General features: G+C 39.3%; 1 protein-coding gene and 1 pseudogene across 2 annotated transcripts; both read right to left on the reverse strand.

Moving 5' to 3' along the window:
- Nucleotides 1–353: 353 nt before the first annotated feature.
- Nucleotides 354–8,403, reverse strand: LOC116371465 (NLR family CARD domain-containing protein 3-like). 2 transcript variants are annotated; one of them, XM_031820344.1, is made up of 5 exons: nucleotides 8,293–8,403; nucleotides 3,322–3,438; nucleotides 2,880–2,964; nucleotides 2,528–2,750; nucleotides 354–2,149 (listed from the first exon to the last, which is right to left on the reverse strand). In XM_031820344.1, exons 1-5 carry the CDS (start codon nucleotides 8,385–8,387, stop codon nucleotides 354–356), a joined length of 2,316 nt encoding a protein of 771 aa, XP_031676204.1. In that variant the 5' UTR covers nucleotides 8,388–8,403. The 2 variants fall into 2 exon arrangements, with proteins under 2 accessions (XP_031676204.1, XP_031676203.1); XM_031820343.1 differs by having other exon boundaries at nucleotides 354–2,155.
- Nucleotides 8,404–20,589: 12,186 nt separating this feature from the next.
- LOC116371457 (general transcription factor II-I repeat domain-containing protein 2-like) lies at nucleotides 20,590–22,890 on the reverse strand (annotated as a pseudogene).
- Between the last annotated feature and the right edge of the window lie 420 nt (nucleotides 22,891–23,310).

Raw genomic sequence — 23,310 nt, forward strand, 5'->3', positions numbered from 1 at the left:
GGTGTGAGGGGTTTGACCTCAGAGCTGAGACCAGAGAAGCACAGCCTTCCTCTGTGACTCCACAGCCTGACAGCCTGACAAAGAGATCATCATGACTTCACAAACACACTGTTAGTTTAACACCAGTTGTGTAGAAGGACAATGGCAGATGCATTTGGTTTCTTCTCTCAAACATATAGATTCATCTTCCATTTCCTAGAATTGTGTGGTCATATTGTTATACTAATGTGAAAATCAATGAATTTATTGAATATGTTATTCAATATAATATTATATACATATTATAATACATATTTTTCTCTAAACTGAATATTTCTTCCTGATGATTAGTTCTTATATGTCATTTTATTTACTCACAGAGCAGCTCTGGAGGCTTTGACCACTGGCAGCAGCCTCAGAAGACCTTCCTCTGATCTGGAGTATTTCTTCAGGTCAAACACATTCAGCTCCTGTTCTGAAGTCAGCAACACAAAGACCAGAGCTGACCACTGTGCAGGTGACAGGTTGTGTTCTGAGAGACTTCCTGATCTCAGGTATCTTTGGATCTCCTCCACTAGAGAATGGTCATTCAGTTCATTCAGACAGTGGAACAGATTGATGCTCCTCTCTGGAGAGGGATTCTCCCTGATCTTCTCCTTGATGTACTTGACTGTTTCTTCATGGCTCTGTGAGCTGCTTCTTGACTTTGTCAGTAGACCTTGTAAGTGCTTCTGATTGGACTCCAGTGAGAGGCCCAGAAGGAAGCGGAGGAAAAGGTCCAGGTTTCCCGTCTCACTTTGTAAGGCTTTATCCACAGCACTCTTGTAGAAAGTAACTTTACGCCTTTGTTTGATCCTCACAGAAAAGTTCCTGGACGTTGATTGAGGTTTGTCCATTAGATTCTCATTGTTGTTGATGAATGAGAGGAACACATATACAGCAGCCAGAAACTCCTGAATGCTCAGATGAACAAAGCAGTACACCTTGTCCTGGTACAGCCCACATTCCTCTTTAAAGAGCTGTGTGCACAATCCTGAGTACACTGAGGCTTCGTTGACATCAATGCCAGACTCTTTCATGTCTTCTTCATAGAAAATCAGATTGCCATTCACAAGCTGTTGAAAAGCCAGTTTTCCCAGTGACAGAATGCTCTCTTTATTCCAGTGTGGACCTGTCTCTTCTTTCCCAAGATACTTTTCATTCTTCTGTTTGGTATGAAACACCACAAGGTGTGTGTACATCTCAGTCAGAGTCTTCGGCATCTCTTCTCTCTTATGTTTCAGCATGTGTTCAAGGACTATTGCAGAAATCCAACAGAAGACTGGAATGTGGCACATGATGTGGAGGCTCCTTGATGTCTTTATGTGTGAGATGATTCTGCTGGCCAGGTCCTCATCACTGAATCTCTTCCTGAAGTACTCCTCCTTCTGTGGGTCATTGAACCCTCGTACCTCTGTCACCTGGTCAACACACCCTGAAGGGATCTTATTGGCTGCTGCAGGTCGGGTAGTTATCCAGAGGAGAGCAGAGGGAAGCAGATTTCCCTTGATGAGATTTGTCAGCAGAACATCCACTGAGGTTGACTCTGTGACGTCCCAACAAATCTTGTTCTTCTGGAAGTCAAGGGGCAGTCGGCACTCATCCAGACCATCAAAGATGAACAGAACTTTGTACTTGTTGTAGTTGGAGATTCCTGATTGTTTGGTTTCCATTGAGAAGTGATTGAGAAGTTCAATGAAAGTGTGTTTGTCCTCTTTCATCAAATTCAGCTCCCGAAAAGGGAATGAAAACACAAATTGGACATCCTGATTTGCTTTTCCTTCAGCCCAGTCCAGAATGAACTTCTGCACAGAGACTGTTTTTCCAATGCCAGCGACTCCCTTTGTCAGCACAGTTCTGATAGGTTTGTCTTGTCCAGTTAAGGGTTTGAAGATGTCGTTACATTTGATTGCAGTCTCTGGTGTTGCTTGTTTCCTGGTTGTTGTCTCAATCTGTCTCAGCTCATGTTCATTATTGACCTCTCCTGTTCCACCCTCTGTGATGTAGAGCTCTGTGTAGATCTTATTGAGAAGTGTTGGGTTTCCTTGTTTAGCGATCCCCTCAAATACACATTGAAACTTCTTCTTTAGATTAGATTTGAGTTCACGTTGGCAAATCACAGCGAGCTCATCTGAATCTAGAAATAACAGAGGATATTAATATTACGTCTGTTTTAATACCTACAGTATTGAAGGACTGTTATAAAGTTGTACATTATAATAATTTATTCTCTTAACTGACTGTATAAATGTGTAAATGTTTTCATAATGCATTACAGACTGGTGTGACTGATTATATTATTATTGGTATTATTGATGGTATTATTAATGTTGTCTCTCTCTCTAAATGAATCAGCACAACACATCCCTGCTGCTACTTGATGAGGTCACTAGGTGTTGTGTTAAGGCTGCTACAATATCATTGAGTTACACAGCTACGTTAGCTGTACTTTACCTACAGCTTTTAAATGTTATAAAACATCATTCAACATGAGGCAGACAGATCTTACATTTCTCCAGTGTGTCAGCAAGCTCCTTCTGGTTCATTTTCCTCAGGATGTGCAGTGTGATCTTCAGAGCCCCCTCTCTGGCACTGCTCTCCTGCTTCTCATCTTCAGTGTCCACCACTTCCTGCTTCTGACTCTCAAAGCCTTCTGGGAGTTCTGGACTAAGAATCCTCTTGAACATCTTCAGCTCGTTCTTCACAAATGTCATAATTTTCTCTTCAAGCAACTGAAATAAATAAAGTAAATAAGTTAAGCAAGAGAATAAATGCTTTCTCATTAACACATTAATGAATGATTGACAGGTCAACTTTACTTGAGGTAAACAAAAACAAATGTACATAACAGGACCACATACACTGAATATGGAGGCCAGGTCTGTTTGATGACTCTGGGAAGACTGACCACTGAGAATCTCTGACTCTGGTCTCCCCTGTTGGTTTCTGTGGACAAAACATGATATTACATCTCCTCATCCAGGGAGTACACACACACACACACACACACACACACACACACACACACACACACACACACACACACACACACACACACACACACACACACACATACACACACATACACACACACACACACACACACACACACACACACACACACACACACACACAAAGGGAATGTTGTGTTTGTTTAATATTGTTTTAGGACTATGGAATTGGACAAAAGGATGAGCCTATGGATTATGAAAACAACAACAATAAATGGGAAAATGGGAGAGGAGAAATGACTAGAGACAGTGTTGTTTAACTCACTGACCAGGACCCATGAGTTCTTCTTACCTTTGTTCAGTAGAAAAGTCTCCCTCTCTAAACAGTATAGGATGATCCATAGACTGGTCACTCTTCATGGACACACAGCTGGGAACAGGGGAGGCTGGTCTCTCCTGCTTGATTGGACTTCAACACAACAGAGACAAACATTACATCTCTCATCTACTCTGAGCTCAGATGGGGAAACATAAGAAGAGTTTCACAAATAGAACTGACTTCCAGACGGTCGTTGCAGCGCGTGAGCAGTGTGTCATTTTTAAAAACTAAATCGCGAGCGTTGTAGTCAGTCTGTCAGCCCCGCTAAAAGGCTGGTGTCGTTACTCTGCCTTCTCCGGGGGATGTTGAGGTACATTTACTAACCGGGAGGGTTGAATGATGTAATTTATTGGAGGGCTGGAAGACGCACTCTCGAGGTTGTTTACTCACAATATCAGATATTAAGATGATTTTTATAATGAATGTTTACTGAGGTTGAGGTTCTGACTAGTGATTATTTACCCGGGGTTCAATACCTGCTATTGAGGCGGCCTGAAAATAATATTCAAAAGTTCGGTCCTTGGACACAGAGGGTTTAAACACTAAAGTTACCGTCCATCTAGTGAAGAGAGGAGAACCGGACAGAGGTAGCCAGCATCCGTCAACGAGAGAGGGAGAAGCCTCACCGGGATTTAACAGGTGGAAGAAACAACCGGGGAGCTCCATCGGTCCACAAGAAATGCAGACAGCCGGTGATGATGTAGTGGTAGCTATGGTAACTAGGATGCTGCTGGTAGAGTAGCTAGCTAGATTACCGAGCTGTACCGACTAGCTAGGATAACTAGGATGCTGCTGGTAGAGTAGCTAGCTAGCTTACCGAGCTGTACCGACTAGCTAGGATAACTAGGATGCTGCTGGTAGAGTAGCTAGCTAGCTTACCGAGCTGTACCGAATAGCTAGGATAACTAGGATGCTGCTGGTAGAGTAGCTAGCTAGCTTACCGAGCTGTACCGACTAGCTAGGATAACTAGGATGCTGCTGGTAGAGTAGATAGCTAGCTTACCGAGCTGTACCGACTAGCTAGCAGGTCGTTCGTCTGTCTCTCGTCTCGATGATGAATTCGGTGAACCACAAATTGAAACAAGGATAGAGAGTGAAAAGGATCTGGCTACACTCATACTGTCCCTGACCGTAAAGAAAAAAGCAAATTGAACAATAAACTTCGGTGTTTCAACACTGTAACAAACTACGTCGTTATTCACCAAGATCACCTCAGTCCACTCTGCGCGTAACCGGCTTGGCGCCACACCGAACGGGAACGCGGACTGTTCTGTCGGGGACGCGGACTGTTCTGTACGGGGACGCGGACAGTTCCAGAACGCGGACATGATCAGTGCAACACAATCAACTAAACCCAGTCTTTACAGTGGGTTACATTAGTAATATTCATTTTGGATTATTATGTAAAACAAAAATTCTATGTTTTTCTATAACAATATGTTGAGATCTGGGACCATGTCCACAAAGTGTCTCAGAGTAGAACATTGGCCATATAAGTGCTGAGAATAAAGACATTTTACACTTATGGGTATAAGTGGGTGGGTAACTATGCATGAAGTCTCTAGTCCCACCTAGTCGGCAGATATTTAGGACACCTCGTGAGCTGTCCTAAGTAGTTAAGAGTTAACAGCAGCTGTCTTGATAATACTATAGAATAATGCAGTGAGTCAGTGGTTCCTGCGCCACATGTAATTGCTTTGTAGTAGTTTATAATAATGTTTTATATTTCTATATGATCAATCCATAAATAATATAGACCTACATGCAACAGTATGTCTTGTGCTTTTGGCAATGATTATGTATAATATTTCTGTATAACAAGTGATACCATTTTGTCTTAATTTTGGCAGATTAACTCATGCTTATTTCTGAAGATTAACTCAGGTTTTCGCCCAAAGGCTAAAGAGTTGTAGCTGTGGCAGGAATTGGATTTGTGGACTTGTGGTTGAAAGGTGGCTGGTTCGAATCCCAGGCTGGGTGCTGGAAAATACAGGCGGACTTGATCTGACCACTGGAGGGCTGCTGGGTTCACATCCTCAAAACATGAACCTTTTGTTGATCAGAACTCTAGAGGTTCTTCTTCACTGAACCCAAACATATATATCACTTTTAGTGGTTCCATATATTAATGTGATAGAAGCCTTTTTGGTTCTAGAAGGAACCTTCTGTTCTAAGAGTGTACAATAATAAACACGTTGTTCTTTGATTATTTAATTATCTACATCATGTTATTTCAAGTTCTCCCTTTGGAGGAAAAGCAACCAACATCATGTTGTTAAATAATAAGCCATAAGCAACCAACATCATGTTGTTAAATAATAAGCCATAAGCAACCAACATCATGTTGTTAAATAATAAGCCATAAGCAACCAACATCATGTTGTTAAATAATAAGCCATAAGCAACCAACATCATGTTGTTAAATAATAAGCCATAAGCAACCAGATCATGTTGTTAAATAATAAGCCATAAGCAACCAACATCATGTTGTTAAATAATAAGCCATAAGCAACCACCATCATGTTGTTAAATAATAAGCCATAAGCAACCAACATCATGTTGTTAAATAATAAGCCATAAGCAACCACCATCATGTTGTTAAATAATAAGCCATAAGCAACCACCATCATGTTGTTAAATAATAAGCCATAAGCAACCAACATCATGTTGTTAAATAATAAGCCATAAGCAACCAACATCATGTTGTTAAATAATAAGCCATAAGCAACCAACATCATGTTGTTAAATAATAAGCCATAAGCAACCAACATCATGTTGTTAAATAATAAGCCATAAGCAACCAACATCATGTTGTTAAATAATAAGCCATAAGCAACCATCATCATGTTGTTAAATAATAAGCCATAAGCAACCAACATCATGTTGTTAAATAATAAGCCATAAGCAATCAACATCATGTTGTTAAATAATAAGCCATAAGCAACCATCATCATGTTGTTAAATAATAAGCCATAAGCAACCAACATCATGTTGTTAAATAATAAGCCATAAGCAACCAACATCATGTTGTTAAATAATAAGCCATAAGCAACCAACATCATGTTGTTAAATAATAAGCCATAAGCAACCAACATCATGTTGTTAAATAATAAGCCATAAGCAACCACCATCATGTTGTTAAATAATAAGCCATAAGCAACCAACATCATGTTGTTAAATAATAAGCCATAAGCAACCACCATCATGTTGTTAAATAATAAGCCATAAGCAACCACCATCATGTTGTTAAATAATAAGCCATAAGCAACCAACATCATGTTGTTAAATAATAAGCCATAAGCAACCAACATCATGTTGTTAAATAATAAGCCATAAGCAACCAACATCATGTTGTTAAATAATAAGCCATAAGCAACCAACATCATGTTGTTAAATAATAAGCCATAAGCAACCAACATCATGTTGTTAAATAATAAGCCATAAGCAACCATCATCATGTTGTTAAATAATAAGCCATAAGCAACCAACATCATGTTGTTAAATAATAAGCCATAAGCAACCAACATCATGTTGTTAAATAATAAGCCATAAGCAACCATCATCATGTTGTTAAATAATAAGCCATAAGCAACCAACATCATGTTGTTAAATAATAAGCCATAAGCAACCAACATCATGTTGTTAAATAATAAGCCATAAGCAACCAACATCATGTTGTTAAATAATAAGCCATAAGCAACCAACATCATGTTGTTAAATAATAAGCCATAAGCAACCATCATCATGTTGTTAAATAATAAGCCATAAGCAACCAACATCATGTTGTTAAATAATAAGCCATAAGCAACCAACATCATGTTGTTAAATAATAAGCCATAAGCAACCATCATCATGTTGTTAAATAATAAGCCATAAGCAACCAACATCATGTTGTTAAATAATAAGCCATAAGCAACCAACATCATGTTGTTAAATAATAAGCCATAAGCAACCAACATCATGTTGTTAAATAATAAGCCATAAGCAACCATCATCATGTTGTTAAATAATAAGCCATAAGCAACCATCATCATGTTGTTAAATAATAAGCCATAAGCAACCAACATCATGTTGTTAAATAATAAGCCATAAGCAACCAACATCATGTTGTTAAATAATAAGCCATAAGCAACCATCATCATGTTGTTAAATAATAAGCCAAAAGCAACCAACATCATGTTGTTAAATAATAAGCCATAAGCAACCACCATCATGTTGTTAAATAATAAGCCATAAGCAACCAACATCATGTTGTTAAATAATAAGCCATAAGCAACCAACATCATGTTGTTAAATAATAAGCCATAAGCAACCAACATCATGTTGTTAAATAATAAGCCATAAGCAACCAACATCATGTTGTTAAATAATAAGCCATAAGCAACCAACATCATGTTGTTAAATAATAAGCCATAAGCAACCATCATCATGTTGTTAAATAATAAGCCATAAGCAACCAACATCATGTTGTTAAATAATAAGCCATAAGCAACCAACATCATGTTGTTAAATAATAAGCCATAAGCAACCAACATCATGTTGTTAAATAATAAGCCATAAGCAACCAACATCATGTTGTTAAATAATAAGCCATAAGCAACCATCATCATGTTGTAAATAATAAGCCATAAGCAACCACCATCATGTTGTTAAATAATAAGCCATAAGCAACCAACATCATGTTGTTAAATAATAAGCCATAAGCAACCACCATCATGTTGTTAAATAATAAGCCATAAGCAACCACCATCATGTTGTTAAATAATAAGCCATAAGCAACCAACATCATGTTGTTAAATAATAAGCCATAAGCAACCAACATCATGTTGTAAATAATAAGCCATAAACAACCATTTCTAATTTAAAAAACGAATGTGAACATTGTTGGAAATGGCATTTTTGAAAGAAACTCAAAATAATTCCTAAACACAACTGTCATCTCACCTCTTAGCTTTAGTGTCAGGTCCTCCCTCTCTCTCCCCAGAGAGACTCATTTTTGAGGCAGGGTCCCCTTCATCTCTCTCCCCAGAGAGACTCATTTTAGAGAACTGACCCCTAAACAGAGATCCAGCATGTTGGTTGTGGTTAACACAGTAATTATTGAATGTCAATAATTTTGTTATAATAATGTTATAATTTATTAATAATCTCTTATAAAACATTTACTAACAGACATATCGAAACAGTCAGGTTATTTAATACAATCACATGAATATGTAGATGTGCCATCTCTTCTCCATGGTAACTGTCAATAATAATAAGTCACTGTTAAGGTAGTTCTAGACATTACAGCAGCACAAGGCCATGTCTCACAATTAGTTTTATTCACCTTTTTTATTTAACTAGACAAGTCTGTTCAGAACAAATTCCTATTTTATTATTTAAAGGTGGGATATTTATTGTATTAATCAAAAACAGGATATTTATTGTATTAATCAAAAACAGGATATTTATTGTATTAATCAAAAACAGGATATTTATTGTCTTTCAATCTGTTATTTTCTAAATGTATCTGAGAATGTAGACAGAAGCGCTAAAATGGACATGATTGATCTGAGGGGGAAATCATTGATCCATTCAGAAAGGTTTTTTGCATCAAGTAAGAGATTGTATATATTAGTGATATGTAGATGTTATATTATGTAAAGTAGACTAGGTTATAATGTATAGTAGTGGGTTGTTAGTGATATGTAGATGTTATATTATGTAAAGTAGACTAGGTTATAATGTATAGTAGTGGGTTGTTAGTGATATGTTATATTATGTAAAGTAGACTAGGTTATAATGTATAGTAGTGGGTTGTTAGTGATATGTTATATTATGTAAAGTAGACTAGGTTATAATGTATAGTAGTGGGTTGTTAGTGATATGTTATATTATGTAAAGTAGACTAGGTTATAATGTATAGTAGTGGGTTGTTAGTGATATGTTATATTATGTAAAGTAGACTAGGTTATAATGTATAGTAGTGGGTTGTTAGTGATATGTAGATGTTATATTATGTAAAGTAGACTAGGTTATAATGTATAGTAGTGGGTTGTTAGTGATATGTAGATGTTATATTATGTAAAGTAGACTAGGTTATAATGTATAGTAGTGGGTTGTTAGTGATATGTAGATGTTATATTATGTAAAGTAGACTAGGTTATAATGTATAGTAGTGGGTTGTTAGTGATATGTTATATTATGTAAAGTAGACTAGGTTATAATGTATAGTAGTGGGTTGTTAGTGATATGTTATATTATGTAAAGTAGACTAGGTTATAATGTATAGTAGTGGGTTGTTAGTGATATGTAGATGTTATATTATGTAAAGCAGACAAGGTTATAATGTATAGTAGTGGGTTGTTAGTGATATGTTATATTATGTAAAGTAGACTAGGTTATAATGTATAGTAGTGGGTTGTTAGTGATATGTTATATTATGTAAAGTAGACTAGGTTATAATGTATAGTAGTGGGTTGTTAGTGATATGTTATATTATGTAAAGTAGACTAGGTTATAATGTATAGTAGTGGGTTGTTAGTGATATGTAGATGTTATATTATGTAAAGCAGACAAGGTTATAATGTATAGTAGTGGGTTGTTAGTGATATGTTATATTATGTAAAGTAGACTAGGTTATAATGTATAGTAGTGGGTTGTTAGTGATATGTAGATGTTATATTATGTAAAGTAGACTAGGTTATAATGTATAGTAGTGGGTTGCTAGTGATATGTAGATGTTATATTATGTAAAGTAGGCTAGGTTATAATGTATAATAGCAGTTTGTTAGTGATATGCTGATCAAGGTCTATACCTCGGCTATAGCTACATATCATAGATGACCAGCCTAAACCTGTTCAGATCAGTTCACATAATGTTATAGTCCTACCAGTAGCAGGACAGAGAATGTACTGTATATAGCCTACATATCATAGATGACCAGTCTAAACCTGTTCAGATCAGTTCACATCAGCTATCAGGAGCTGGACTGATCACCTACACATCTGTTTTCAGTCTAAATTCCAAAGCATGAAGTCTTAGCCTGATATTTTCACAACATTTCCTACAGAGAGCACCAGGTCAGTCAGCATGATAAAGGATCATATCTCATTTCCTACAGAGAGCACCAGGTCAGTCAGCATGATAAAGGATCATATCTCATTTCCTACGGAGAGCTTCATGTCGGTCAGCATGATAAAGGATCATATCTCAAGCTTTGTCTGACCACAACCTAACTGTATAATAGTTCTATGTAGTCTATAGTAGACCTACCAGTCTGCCCGTCTTCCCTTCAAATCAACACATTTATCCCACTTCTAGTTGTGCAGACAAATCTGTGCCACAGTTTCTACAGCCATTTTGTAACTGCGTTAAGCTACACACTTATTTACCATTTCATGAGGAAATTCCATATTTTCTGACGCTGTTGCAGAGGAAGTAGTCTGTATTACAAACTTCAAAACCTTTTTATATTCATCTCAAATACACTACAAGCTTTACATTCCCTACATTGCAGGAAAGTTCTCATGCAAAAGGTTATACATTCAGATCCTGAACAGAGATTGCCTTTGGTTTTGGGAAGATAGACAGATAACAGTGAATATGAGACATGGAGGAAGGTAACAGATAACAGTGAATATGAGACATGGGGGAAGGTAACAGATAACAGTGAATATGAGACATGGGGGAAGGTAACAGATAACAGTGAATATGAGACATGGGGGAAGGTAACAGATAACAGTGAATATGAGACATGGAGGAAGGCAGACAGATAACAGTGAATATGAGACATGGAGGAAGGTAGACAGATAACAGTGAATATGAGACATGGGGGAAGGTAGACAGATAACAGTGAATATGAGACATGGAGGAAGGTAGAAAGATAACAGTGAATATGAGACATGGAGGAAGGCAGACAGATAACAGATCCTGTACAGAGATCGTCTTTGGTTTTGGGAATCCTGAAAGATAACAGTGAATATGAGACATGGAGGAAGGTTTTGGGAATCCTGAAAGAGAACATTGAATTCCCCTCAAGTATTGAAAACAGGAAGTGAACTTAGTCACAAGGTTGTGCCAACTACAGTAGTGTTGAAAATCCTTACCACTCCACTCTACCCCATCTGTCTTAAGAACAGAACCCGTGGTTTAATGTAGATATATGTAGATACAACAGAATCAACATGTGGTTTTCTGGTAAAACAGAGACATTTCTGAGGATAGGCTGGTGGGAAGAGTTATAGGAGGAGCTATAGGCTGGTGGGAGGAGCTATATGCTGGTGGGAGGAGCTATAGGAGGAGCTATGGAGGATGGGTTCATTTTTATGGCTGAAATGGAATAAATTAATGAAGTGTTTGATGTTCCAATTATTCCATTCCAGTCTTTACATTGAGCCTGTCCTCCTATAGCTCCTCCACCAGCCTCCTTTGGTTTGTATGTGAAAGTATTCAGGTGTTCATGTTGCTGTGGAGGCAAATGATATATAAAACACACTACCTTTAAAGGTCCTATTCAGCCATAAAAATAAAATAACATCAGAATATATATATAAAAACACGACCTTTAAAGGTCCTGTTCAGCCATAAAAATAAATAACATCAGAATATATATATAAAAACACGACCTTTAAAGGTCCTGTTCAGCCATAAAAATAAAGTAAAATAAAATGTGTAAATGGTGCATTTCTAAGTTTTGTAGAAAAAAAAAGTATAAAGTTAAAAAGTTCTACCCAATGACATCATCAAAAGTTATAACATTTAAAACCAGTGGTTTTCACTGACAATCTAATTGTGTTTGGTGTTTGGAAGCAATACAAAACCTAAACTATTGCAGGTTTTGAAAATCACTGTTTTTTACTTTTATGTCACAGAAAACATATTTTTAAGACTTTTCTACTTCTATTTTTCACTACAGATCGTAGTAAAACAAATTTCACACATGATAAGAGTCAGCCTGTAGACAAGATTACATTTACAATAATCTGATGAGTGACAATATTACGTCTATCAGTTGTCAAATATTACATGAAGAGATGGGAGCATCTGGTACATGAAGAGATGGGAGCATCTGGTACATGAAGAGATGGGAGCATCTAGTACATGAAGAGATGGGAGCATCTAGTACTTAAAGAGATGGGAGCATCTAGTACATGAAGAGATGGGAGCATCTAGTACATGAAGAGATGGGAGCATCTGGTACATGAAGAGATGGGAGCATCTAGTACATGAAGAGATGGGAGCATCTAGTACATGAAGAGATGGGAGCATCTAGTACATGAAGAGATGGGAGCATCTAGTACATGAAGAGATGGGAGCATCTAGTACTTAAAGAGATGGGAGCATCTAGTACATGAAGAGATGGGAGCATCTAGTACATGAAGAGATGGGAGCATCTAGTACATGAAGAGATGGGAGCATCTAGTACATGAAGAGATGGGAGCATCTAGTACATGAAGAGATGGGAGCATCTGGTACATGAAGAGATGGGAGCATCTAGTACATGAAGAGATGGGAGCATCTAGTACATGAAGAGATGGGAGCATCTAGTACATAAAGAGATGGGAGCATCTAGTACATGAAGAGATGGGAGCATCTAGTACATGAAGAGATGGGAGCATCTGGTACATGAAGAGATGGGAGCATCTAGTACATGAAGAGATGGGAGCATCTAGTACATGAAGAGATGGGAGCATCTAGTACATGAAGAGATGGGAGCATCTAGTACATAAAGAGATGGGAGCATCTTGTACATAAAGAGATGGGAGCATCTTGTACATAAAGAGATGGGAGCATCTAGTACATGAAGAGATGGGAGCATCTAGTACATAAAGAGATGGGAGCATCTTGTAATTGACAGATGCAGTGAAAGGAGCATATAATTATTAAATCCTCCTTCAGAGTCACAAGCAGGTTAAACATTGTGATTTCTATATAATACTGTATCAGAAAGATCAGATTCTGCAGGTTAAACATTGTGGTTTCTATATAATACTGTATCAGAGGTTAAACATTGTGATTTCTATATAATACTGTATCTGAGATCAGATTCTGCAGGTTAAACATTGTGGTTTCTATATAATACTGTATCTGAGATCAGATTCTGCAGGTTAAACATTGTGATTTCTGTATAATACTGTAACAGAGATCAGATTCTGCAGGTTAAACATTGTGGTTTCTATATAATACTGTATCAGAGATCAGATTCTGCAGGTTAAACATTGTGGTTTCTATATAATACTGTAACAGAGATCAGATTCTGCAGGTTCATTGACACGTACCTTTATCAAATAACTCTCAACATTCAGGAGGTGCAGCTTTATTTCCAAAGTTCACTTTCTCTTCAACAACATCCGTGTTGTCCAGGTATTTATCACAGGACCCCTGCAGCAGCAGTATTGATCAACATCCGTGTTGTCCAGGTATTAATCACAGGACCCCTGCAGCAGCAGTATTGATCAACATCCGTGTTGTCCAGGTATTAATCACAGGACCCCTGCAGCAGCAGTATTGATCAACATCCGTGTTGTCCAGGTATTTATCACAGGACCCCTGCAGCAGCAGTATTGATCAACATCCGTGTTGTCCAGGTATTAATCACAGGACCCCTGCAGCAGCAGTATTGATCAACATCCGTGTTGTCCAGGTATTAATCACAGGACCCCTGCAGCAGCAGTATTGATCAACATCCGTGTTGTCCAGGTATTTATCACAGGACCCCTGCAGCAGCAGTATTGATCAACATCCGTGTTGTCCAGGTATTAATCACAGGACCCCTGCAGCAGCAGTATTGATCAACATCCGTGTTGTCCAGGTATTAATCACAGGACCCCTGCAGCAGCAGCATTGATCAACATCCGTGTTGTCCAGGTATTAATCACAGGACCCCTGCAGCAGCAGTATTGATCAACATCCGTGTTGTCCAGGTATTAATCACAGGACCCCTGCAGCAGCAGTATTGATCAACATCCGTGTTGTCCAGGTATTAATCACAGGACCCCTGCAGCAGCAGTATTGATCAACATCCGTGTTGTCCAGGTATTTATCACAGGACCCCTGCAGCAGCAGCATTGATCTGCAACTAGGCAGAAACTAGTAACACAATCAAATTCAAATCTGATATTCTGTCGTCAATGGATGAATGGCCAATAGAAACCAGATAGAAACTGATAATAGTGCATGTGACTTCAGTTCTGGTTAGCCACAGACTTGCTCAATGTCTTTCCATGTCTGGGGAAATGAAACCATGCCAGTGGTTGAGTGTCTGAGACTGTGGTCTTGAGTCATGTGGAGCCTGACATGGACAAAGGCAGACATGTGACCATGGAAAACATCTTCACATCATTTTCCTGTCAGACAAGTTGATTACAAACAAGACTAGCCTGCTAGGAACAGTGAACACACAAACAAGACTAGCCTGCTATGAACAGTGAACAAACAAACAAGACTAGCCTGCTAGGAACAGTGAACACACAAAGAAGACTATCCTGCTAGGAACAGTGAACACACAAAGAAGACTATCCTGCTAGGAACAGTGAACACACAAAGAAGACTATCCTGCTAGGAACAGTGAACACACAAACAAGACTAGCCTGCTAGGAACAGTGAACACACAAAGAAGACTAGCCTAGCCAGGTCATAACAGTATAAACAGTATCTCTACCATATACAGACAGCAACTAGTATCCCCTTTATGATCTAGCCAGGTCATTACAGTATATACAGTATCTCTACCATATACAGACAGCAACTAGTATCCCCTTTATGATCTAGCCAGGTCATTACAGTATATACAGTATCTCTACCATATACAGACAGCAACTAGTATCCCCTTTATGATCTAGCCAGGTCATTACAGTATATACAGTATCTCTACCATATACAAACAGCCTTCCATCTGACAGACACCAACTAGTATCCCCCCTTTCATTATATTACATTCATATTATTACTATTACATGGCAATACTCTGTAAAAGGAGGTACTTGCCGCTGGCCTGTTGCGCTGTTCTACAATGTGCTCGACATGGCTGCTATCAACACGTGTTGTACAAGCAATGCCTTGTCAAGACAGTCAACAGGAGAGATTTCATCATGGATCTGGCATGTGAGCTTCATGAGAACCACATGAACGCAGAGAAAGAAGCTACAGTCACCAAGCAGGCCTCCCAGGCAGCAGGTACTGCTCTCCCTCTTCCCCAAGCACCACATCTCCCACTGGGGAGAAAAGAGACACAATGTCAAGTCGGCAGATTCACACCGAACAAGGCCAATGAACACGGTGTGCAGGGCAACCCATTTGACTTGTTTGTGGACCTGAAGCATAAAGAGAAGAGGGGATTGATTCATGTGTGAAGGAGCTACAGTGTCTGATAGCATAAAGAGAAGAGGGGATTGATTCATGTGTAAAGGTGCTACAGTGTCTGATAGCATAAAGAGAAGAGGGGATTGATTCATGTGTAAAGGAGCTACAGTGTCTGATAGCATAAAGAGAAGAGGGGATTGATTCATGTGTAAAGGAGCTACAGTGTCTGATTGCATAAAGAGAAGAGGTGTTCTACAGTGTCTGATAGCATAAAGAGAAGAGGGGATTGATTCATGTGTAAAGGAGCTACAGTGTCTGATTGCATAAAGAGAAGAGGTGTTCTACAGTGTCTGATAGCATACAGAGAAGAGGGGATTGATTCATGTGTAAATGAGCTACAGTGTCTGATAGCATAAAGAGAAGAGGGGATTGATTCATGTGTAAATGAGCTACAGTGTCTGATAGCATAAAGAGAAGAGGGGATTGATTCATGTGTAAAGGAGCTACAGTGTCTGATAGCATAAAGAGAAGAGGTGTTCTACAGTGTCTGATAGCATACAGAGAAGAGGGGATTGATTCATGTGTAAATGAGCTACAGTGTCTGATAGCATAAAGAGAAGAGGGGATTGATTCATGTGTAAATGAGCTACAGTGTCTGATAGCATAAAGAGAAGAGGGGATTGATTCATGTGTAAATGAGCTACAGTGTCTGATAGCATAAAGAGAAGAGGTGATCTACAGTGTCTTATAGCATAAAGAGAAGAGGTGTTCTACAGTGTCTGATAGCATAAAGAGAAGAGGGGATTGATTCATGTGTAAATGAGCTACAGTGTCTGATAGCATAAAGAGAAGAGGGGATTGATTCATGTGTAAATGAGCTACAGTGTCTGATAGCATAAAGAGAAGAGGGGATTGATTCATGTGTAAATGAGCTACAGTGTCTGATAGCATACAGAGAAGAGGGGATTGATTCATGTGTAAAGGAGCTACAGTGTCTGATAGCATAAAGAGAAGAGGGGATTGATTCATGTGTAAATGAGCTACAGTGTCTGATAGCATAAAGAGAAGAGGGGATTGATTCATGTGTAAATGAGCTACAGTGTCTGATAGCATACAGAGAAGAGGGGATTGATTCATGTGTAAATGAGCTACAGTGTCTGATAGCATAAAGAGAAGAGGTGTTCTACAGTGTCTGATAGCATAAAGAGAAGAGGGGATTGATTCATGTGTAAATGAGCTACAGTGTCTGATAGCATAAAGAGAAGAGGGGATTGATTCATGTGTAAATGAGCTACAGTGTCTGATAGCATACAGAGAAGAGGGGATTGATTCATGTGTAAATGAGCTACAGTGTCTGATAGCATAAAGAGAAGAGGGGATTGATTCATGTGTAAATGAGCTACAGTGTCTGATAGCATACAGAGAAGAGGGGATTGATTCATGTGTAAAGGAGCTACAGTGTCTGATAGCATAAAGAGAAGAGGTGTTCTACAGTGTCTGATAGCATAAAGAGAAGAGGTGTTCTACAGTGTCTGATAGCATAAAGAGAAGAGGGGATTGATTCATGTGTAAATTAGCTACAGTGTCTGATAGCATAAAGAGAAGAGGGGATTGATTCATGTGTAAATGAGCTACAGTGTCTGATAGCATACAGAGAAGAGGGGATTGATTCATGTGTAAATGAGCTACAGTGTCTGATAGCATAAAGAGAAGAGGGGATTGATTCATGTGTAAATGAGCTACAGTGTCTGATAGCATAAAGAGAAGAGGGGATTGATTCATGTGTAAAGGAGCTACAGTGTCTGATAGCATAAAGAGAAGAGGGGATTGATTCATGTGTAAATGAGCTACAGTGTCTGATAGCATAAAGAGAAGAGGGGATTGATTCATGTGTAAAGGAGCTACAGTGTCTGATAGCATAAAGAGAAGAGGTGTTCTACAGTGTCTGATAGCATAAAGAGAAGAGGGGATTGATTCATGTGTAAATGAGCTACAGTGTCTGATAGCATAAAGAGAAGAGGTGTTCTACAGTGTCTGATAGCATAAAGAGAAGAGGGGATTGATTCATGTGTAAATGAGCTACAGTGTCTGATAGCATAAAGAGAAGAGGGGATTGATTCATGTGTAAATGAGCTACAGTGTCTGATAGCATAAAGAGAAGAGGGGATTGATTCATGTGTAAATGAGCTACAGTGTCTGATAGCATAAAGAGAAGAGGGGATTGATTCATGTGTAAATGAGCTACAGTGTCTGATAGCATAAAGAGAAGAGGGGATTGATTCATGTGTAAATGAGCTACAGTGTCTGATAGCATAAAGAGAAGAGGGGATTGATTCATGTGTAAATGAGCTACAGTGTCTGATAGCATAAAGAGAAGAGGTGATCTACAGTGTCTGATAGCATAAAGAGAAGAGGTGATCTACAGTGTCTGATAGCATAAAGAGAAGAGGTGATCTACAGTGTCTGATAGCATAAAGAGAAGAGGTGATCTACAGTGTCTGATAGCATAAAGAGAAGAGGTGATCTACAGTGTCTGATAGCATAAAGAGAAGAGGTGATCTACAGTGTCTGATAGCATAAAGAGAAGAGGGGATTGATTCATGTGTAAATTAGCATAAAGAGAAGAGGTGATCTACAGTGTCTGATAGCATAAAGAGAAGAGGTGATCTACAGTGTCTGATAGCATAAAGAGAAGAGGTGATCTACAGTGTCTGATAGCATAAAGAGAAGAGGTGATCTACAGTGTCTGATAGCATACAGAGAAGAGGTGATCTACAGTGTCTGATAGCATAAAGAGAAGAGGTGATCTACAGTGTCTGATAGCATACAGAGAAGAGGTGATCTACAGTGTCTGATAGCATAAAGAGAAGAGGTGATCTACAGTGTCTGATAGCATAAAGAGAAGAGGTGATCTACAGTGTCTGATAGCATAAAGAGAAGAGGTGATCTACAGTGTCTGATACAATCAACACATTATTGTTTTAATATCTTGTCATAAATATTTTTCCACAAATATTTATTTATGCAATTCATCCTTTACAATTGTTCATGCACTGGTGCTTTTGTTTAGGAATACAGAATACATTCCTCCTGTGCACCTGGCTGGTTATATTATTATTAGATATGTTATTGTTTAGGAATACAGAATACATTCCTCCTGTGCACCTGGCTGGTTATATTATTCAAATATGATATATTTTTGTTTCTAATTTGTCAAAATAAAGTAAATGGACTTATTAAGTACTATAACTGTATTACTAATCAAATATACAAATAAAGTTGATCAAATGGATTACACTGTAATGTTTTTATTGTCAGGGAAACAGAAATAGGCTGTAGGACGATCTATTTTCTACTTTGTAGAATTAACCATTGTTATTTTATTGATTATTTCCACTAATATGTCTTCATGTAATTAATCCTTTACAATAGTTTATACACTATTTATCAAGTGTTTATTTAACAAACCATGTCTTCACACCTGGCACCTTGCTGGTTGATATGCATCTGATGCATGTGATAAAGTGGACGCCTGGCAACTTTCTCTAGCGGGGACTTATATGCTGAAAGACCAGGTAGTTCTAGTGCTAAGGACTGGTAGATGGGTGTTCTGATAGGCTGAAAGACCAGGTGGTTCTAGTGCTAAGGACTGGTAGATGGGTGTTCTGATAGGCTGAAAGACCAGGTGGTTCTAGTGTTATTAAGGACTGGTAGATGGGTGTTCTGATAGGCTGAAAGACCAGGTGGTTCTAGTGTTATTAAGGACTGGTAGATGGGTGTTCTGATAGGCTGAAAGACCAGGTGGTTCTAGTGTTATTAAGGACTGGTAGATGGGTGTTCTGATAGGCTGAAAGACCAGGTGGTTCTAGTGTTAAGGACTGGTAGATGGGTGTTCTGAAAGACTGAAAGACCAGGTGGTTCTAGTGTTATTAAGGACTGGTAGATGGGTGTTCTGATAGGCTGAAAGACCAGGTGGTTCTAGTGTTAAGGAAAGGTAGATGAGTGTTGGTCATGCATTCACTCATGCTGACCGGCTCCAGTACTTTGTTCTTGACTAATGCCTCCAAGTCAGCATTGACTTTTGGTCGTGGTAAAGACTTATACAGGTGAATCTGTCGCTGTGAGAGGCATCACTGATGTCACAGTTCAGGTAAACAGACAAACTCTATGTTGTGAAGGGAGACTATCCATCACTACTGGGATGTTCATAGTTGAACTGTGTGCAGGGCAGGTCCTGCATTCAGAACCTTTGGTTTGTTGTCTGACTTAATGCAGAGCTTCCCTGTAATGTCGTTCATACTACCTATACCTATTCAAACTACCTATACCTATTCATACTACCCATACCCATTCATACTACCCATACCCATTCATACTACCCATACCCATTCATACTACCTATACCTATTCATACTGCCTATACCTATTCATACTACCTATACCTATTCATACTACCTATACCTATTCATACTACCTATACCTATTCATACTACCTATACCCATTCATACTACCTATACCCATTCATACTACCTATACCTATTCATACTACCTATACCCATTCATACTACCTATACCTATTCATACTACCTATACACATTCATACTACCTATACCTATTCATACTACCTATACCCATTCATACTACCTATACCTATTCATACTACCTACACCTATTCATACTACCTATACCTATTCATACTACCTATACCTATTCATACTACCTATACCTATTCATACTGCCTATACCTATTCATACTAGACTGCTGTCCATTAAATATGTTTCTTTAAGATGGCAGGTAGGTCTGTGTCTCCATGTGTCATTGTCTGCACTGATGACCAGTCCAGTGGGATTCTTTAAGATGGCAGTTAGGTCTGTCATTGTCTACACCAGGGGTGTCAAACTCAAATACCCAGTGGGCCAAAATGTAAAACCTGAACAAAGTCACGGGCTAACATTGAACAAATTAACCTTTTAATATGGACCCAAACAAGTTTTGCTTTAACATTGAATATGGAACAAGCATCGCTTATTACCATACAATATATAATTTAATAGTGGAGACATGCAAAATCGAATTTCAAATGAAAAAACACATCAATGGTGTGTATGCCTCAAAATTGTATGCCTCTTTTCTATTTGCAGCCTTCTGATTTAAATACCAAAATAAACTTTTTCCACTGGCTAATAATTTTACAAATAAAATGATAATAAATCAATCAACCATTCAAGCCCATGCCTTGTAGCAAGAAAAAGTGCATAAAGAAAACGTTAATTATTGCACACTGGTCTAATCTGATGTGCCCAAGCCAGATACCTGGCATCTCTTCTTGGATGCTAGTTCATCAATGTCTGGGCTCAAGCTCTGAGCTGAAGAAATCCTCAGTATCGAGCGAAGATGTTCATCAGTCAGACGTCTCCTGTGAGTTGTTTTGGTCATCTTCATCGAGGAGAAAAGTTGCTCGCATAGATAAGTGCTGCCGAACATGGAGAGCATCTGAGCAGCTTGGGTGCGGAGCTGAGGCATTGTGTCAGGGATGAACCGTGGAAACTGTGCGGCGCCCACAGCATCATACTTTGACTTCAGCGTGTCGTTGCACTGGAGTTCAATCAGCTCCATTTGGATGTTGGTTGGTGCATTTTCCACATCAACTGCGAAGGGATTACTAAGCAGTTCAAACTTGCATTTCTGGGCATCGAAGTCGGCAAATCGCCGGCTAAACTCAGCGGCGAGAACACTGAGTTTTTCAGCAAACTGTGTGCATGGGAACACGGCGGTAGAGATCTTGCGCTTTTATGGATTGGCAGCAGGGAAAATGGCAAGGGTTTCCTTGCAGCATCTGATTCTCCCACAGGCACAGTTTAGTTTTGAAGACCCTCACTGCAGCGTACATGTCTGTGATGATGCGCCCCCGCCCCTGAAGCTGCAGGTTCAGCGCATCGAGATGGCTCGAGATGTCACAGAGAAAGGCCAGCTCACACAGGAACTTTTGCTCCCGGAGCTCTGCTGTATCCTTCCCTTTGGTTTCCAGGAATTGACATATTTCCTCACGCAGCTCGAAACATCTGTTCAGTACTTTTCCTCTGCTTAGCCATCTCACCTCTGTGTGATACGGCACGTCTGCGTATTCCGAACCACACTCCTCCATTAAAGATTTAAACTGGCGGTGATTTAGACCTTTGGCTCTTATAAAGTTAACTACCTGTGTTAATGTGGTCATAACATGTTCCATCTTTAGGGCTTTGGCACACAGTGCTTCCTGATGTATGATGCAGTGGTAAACAGTTAGCTCACCTGCACAGTTCTCTTCCCGCATCTTATCCCGAACCATGCCCACCAGTCCACTCTTTTTACCGCACATCGCTGGCGCACCATCTGTCGTTAATCCAACGAGTTTATCCCACGGCAGCTTTATTTCAGTTACACATTTGGAAACCTCCTCAAAGATTTCCTTTCCTGTGGTTGTGCCATGCATTGATTTGAATCCTAATAGCTCCTCCGTAACACACAGATTTGAGTCCACTCCACGGATGAAGACTGACAGCTGAGCAGTATCAGATGCGTCACAGCTCTCATCCACAGCGAGGGAGAACGCAACAAAATCTTTTCCCTTTTCCATCAGCTGGTCATACAGATTGGTGGCAAGATCACATGTGCGATCAGCTACTGTGTTCCTGCTCAGGCTCACGTTTGAAAATGCTTGTTTTTTCTCTGGGCATACGAGGTCACAAACCTTCATCATGCACTTTTTCATGAACTCTCCCTCATTAAAGGGCCGGGCTGATTTTGCGATCTCTGCTGCCACTATATAACTAGCCTTTACAGCAGCCTCGCTTTGTGATGTGGCTTTTTTAAACATATTCTGTTGTGAAACCAAACTTCTTTTCATCTCCTCTACTTTCTGGCTCCTTTGAGTCATGTCCAGGTCCTTGTATTTGTCATGGTGTTTCGTTTCATAGTGTCGTCTAATGTTGTACTCCTTACTTACAGCCACGTTGACTCCACAAACAAGACAAACAGGTTTGTCTTTTACATATGTAAACAGATATTCTGCCTCCCACTTGTCCAGAAAGCTCCTGTTTTCTGCCTTTCTTTTCACCATTTTTGGGAAGGGTTAGCTCGCTGACAGTTGTAGCGTCTATGTTGCTATGACTACTGTCACAGAGGAGAGAGCGTTTCTGGGTCCTGTCCTGATTGGCGCGCGAAAACAGCAGAGCATTATGGGATTCGTAGTATTAGTGGTGAATGCGCTGTATAATACCGGCGGGCCAGCTCTAGTAGTAATTTGGTATTGTCTCGCGGGCCAAATATAATTACCCCAGAGTTTGACACCCATGGCCTAGAGCGTTGGGGACAGAGAATAAGAGGAGCAGGTTTCTGGGCATGGTAGAATATATTCAGGGCATAATGCGCAGACAGGGGTATGGTGGGGTGCGGGTACAGCGGAGGTAAGCCCAGGCACTGGGTGATGATGAGAGAGGTTGTATCTCTGGACATGCTGGTTGTAATGGGTGAGGTCACCGCATGTGTGGGAGGTGGGACAAAGGAGTTATCAGGGGTGTGAAGGGTGGAACTGGGGGCTCCATTGTGAACTAAAACAATGATAACTAACCTGAACAACAGTATACAAGGCATATTGACATTTGAGAGAGACATACAACCAAATATAAGGTTGCA

Source organism: Oncorhynchus kisutch, unplaced genomic scaffold (genome assembly GCF_002021735.2).
Source record: "Oncorhynchus kisutch isolate 150728-3 unplaced genomic scaffold, Okis_V2 scaffold3257, whole genome shotgun sequence".
Lineage (NCBI taxonomy): Eukaryota > Metazoa > Chordata > Actinopteri > Salmoniformes > Salmonidae > Oncorhynchus > Oncorhynchus kisutch.

What these genes read in the sequence shown, in the direction of transcription:
- LOC116371465 (XM_031820343.1), bottom strand. Translation starts at nt 8,387, where the DNA reads ATGAGTCTCTCTGGGGAGAGAGATGAAGGGGACCCTGCCTCAAAAATG. An exon ending in GACTTTTCTACTGAACAAAG is followed by an intron (nt 2,965 to 3,321) that starts GTAAGAAGAACT and finishes TTTTGTCCACAG; the next exon opens with AAACCAACAGGGGAGACCAG. An exon ending in ACCTGGCCTCCATATTCAGT is followed by an intron (nt 2,751 to 2,879) that starts GTATGTGGTCCT and finishes TATTTATTTCAG; the next exon opens with TTGCTTGAAGAGAAAATTAT.